Source organism: Lathyrus oleraceus, chromosome 2, assembly GCF_024323335.1.
Source record: "Lathyrus oleraceus cultivar Zhongwan6 chromosome 2, CAAS_Psat_ZW6_1.0, whole genome shotgun sequence".
Classification (NCBI taxonomy): Eukaryota; Viridiplantae; Streptophyta; class Magnoliopsida; order Fabales; family Fabaceae; genus Lathyrus; species Lathyrus oleraceus.
This window is the reverse complement of record NC_066580.1, coordinates 300,648,140-300,650,499: the sequence shown is the minus strand read 5'-3', so window position 1 is coordinate 300,650,499 and position 2,360 is coordinate 300,648,140. Positions and strand designations below refer to the sequence as shown.

General features: G+C 37.6%; 1 protein-coding gene across 1 annotated transcript; it reads left to right on the top strand.

The window, feature by feature from the left end:
- Positions 1-1,053: 1,053 nt before the first annotated feature.
- On the top strand, positions 1,054-1,533 carry LOC127122974 (secreted RxLR effector protein 161-like). The gene is made up of 2 exons (XM_051053246.1): positions 1,054-1,150; positions 1,232-1,533. The coding sequence occupies exons 1-2, from the start codon at positions 1,054-1,056 to the stop codon at positions 1,531-1,533; spliced, it is 399 nt and encodes a 132-aa protein (XP_050909203.1).
- The last annotated feature ends 827 nt before the right edge of the window (positions 1,534-2,360 follow it).

Sequence of the window (2,360 nt, the reverse complement as noted above, 5' to 3'; positions counted from 1 at the left end):
TGAAACTAACCCCTCAAAGGAGGATATTATTGTTGATAATGATGATGATTTAGTAAATATTCCTCAAGAGATATATTTCATATCCGGTAATGAAAATCAACGGGAACACCATGAAGAACAAGATCCACAAGACGCAAACATCAATGAACTACCTAAAGAATGAAGAACTCATAGAGACCATCCAATCGACAAGATTATTGGTGACATTAGTCAAGGAGTCTCAACAAGATTGAATTTAAAGGATGCTTGCTTAAACATGGCTTTTGTCTCTCAAATTGAACCTTCCAAAGTTGATGAATCCTTAGGAGACGACCAATGGATCATTGCTATGCAAGAAGAACTCAATTAATTTGAAAGAAATCAAGTTTGGGAACTTGTTCCGAGACCTAGCAATAAACACATCATTGGAACTCGATGGGTCTTCAAAAACAAACTTGACGAAAATGGCATCATTGTTCGTAACAAAGCAAGGCTGGTCGCACAAGGCTACAACCAAGAAGAAGGAATTGATTTCGAAGACACATTCGCCCCGGTAGCAAGGTTAGAAGCTATACGCCTTTTACTTGCTTATGCTTGCTCACTAAACTTTCAGCTTTTTCAAATGGATGTCAAAAGCGCATTCCTTAATGGCTACATCAACGAAGAAGCTTACGTAAAGCACCCCCCGGCTTTGAAGATTTCAAGAATCCCTCACATGTTTTTAAGCTAAGAAAGGCTCTTTATGGATTGAAACAAGCGCCTGGGGCTTGGTATGATCGACTTAGCAACTTTCTTTGTGAAAAAGGTTTTGAAAAAGGCAAGGTTGACAAAACTCTCTTCATCAAAAGAATCAAGAACAACACATTGTTAGTACAAGTATACGTTGATGATATCATATTCGGATCAACAAACAAAGATATGTGTGAAGAATTCTCATCAATGATGCAAGGAGAATTCGAGATGTCCATGATGGGTAAAATGAATTATTTTCTCGGATTACAAATCAATCAACTAGACGATGGTATCTTCATAAATCAATCCAAGTATTTCAAAGAACTCTTGAAAAGATTCGACATGGATAGTTGCAAGCAAATGTCTACCCCTATGGGATCCGGAACTTATGTTGATCAAGACGAATCCGGTACTTCAATTGATATCACCAAATATCGAGGTATGATTGGTTCCTTGTTGTATTTGACGGCAAGCCGTCCTGACATAATGTTTAGTGTATGTCTCTATGCTCGTTTTCAAGCTAATCCAAAGGAATCACATCTCACTGTCGTCAAACGAATCATGAAGTATCTCAAGGGAACGACAAATGTTGGCTTATGGTATCCTAAAGGTAGTATGTGCAATTTAATTGGTTACTCTGACGCGGATTATGCAGGATGTAAAACAGATAGGAAAAGCATGAGTGGAACATGTCACATTCTTGGAAATGCACTAGTTTCATGGGCATTCAAGAAACAAGCGTGTGTTGCTCTGAGTACAGCCGAAGTAGAATATATAGCAGCAGGCAGCTCTTGTGCTCAGATACTCTGGCTAAAGCAATAACTTCGAAATTTTGGAATAGATCTCGGATGTATTCCGCTAAGATGTGACAACACAAGTGCCATCAACATTACAAAAAATCCAGTCATGCACTCAAGAACGAAGCATATCGACATCCGCCATCACTTCCTTCGTGACCACGTGCTCAAAGGGGATGTTGAACCAATTGGCCGATATTTTCACCAAGCCTCTCGCAAAGGAACCGTTTTACAAAATTCGAAGAGAGCTTGGAATATTGGATGAAGGTGACATATAAACTCGTCATAACCTGTCTTATGATGAACCAGGGCAAAGGTACGCAAAAACATTATTATCTTACCAAAGAATAGAAAAAATGGTGTTTTGAACTCTTAATTGCTACTTTTTTACAAAATTTTCAACAAGTAACCGGTTACCACATCCTTGTTAACCGGTTAACCAATAGAAAATTTGAATTCTGGGGCATTTTTTCTATCAGGTAACCGGTTACCACATTTCTGTTAACCAGTTAACCAGTAGCGTTTCTGACTTTTGTGTTACTTTTTGTTTAACGTAACCGGTTACCACATTTCCTATAACCGGTTACCTCGCTGCTATTCTGTTTTTTTTTTTGAAAAATAAATTTCATTTTTTTAATTCATATCTTTTAAATATATGTGGCTCATATTCATTGCATGTGTTTTTGATTCTCTTCATCGTCGTCACTTTTCAACTCACTCTTAAACCCTCATAAAATAAAATCTCACAAAACCTTCCAACTACTCCCTCCAAATCAATACCCACTCACTTTAAACTCTATATAAACTCCCTACCTCCTCATCTCTCACTCACAAAATCATTTCTCTCATAAT

Coding starts and splice junctions, on each gene's coding strand:
- LOC127122974 (XM_051053246.1), top strand. CDS start 1,054: ATGGATAGTTGCAAGCAAATGTCTACCCCTATGGGATCCGGAACTTAT. Junction 1,151..1,231: donor TGATATCACCAAATATCGAG/GTATGATTGGTT, acceptor CTCGTTTTCAAG/CTAATCCAAAGGAATCACAT.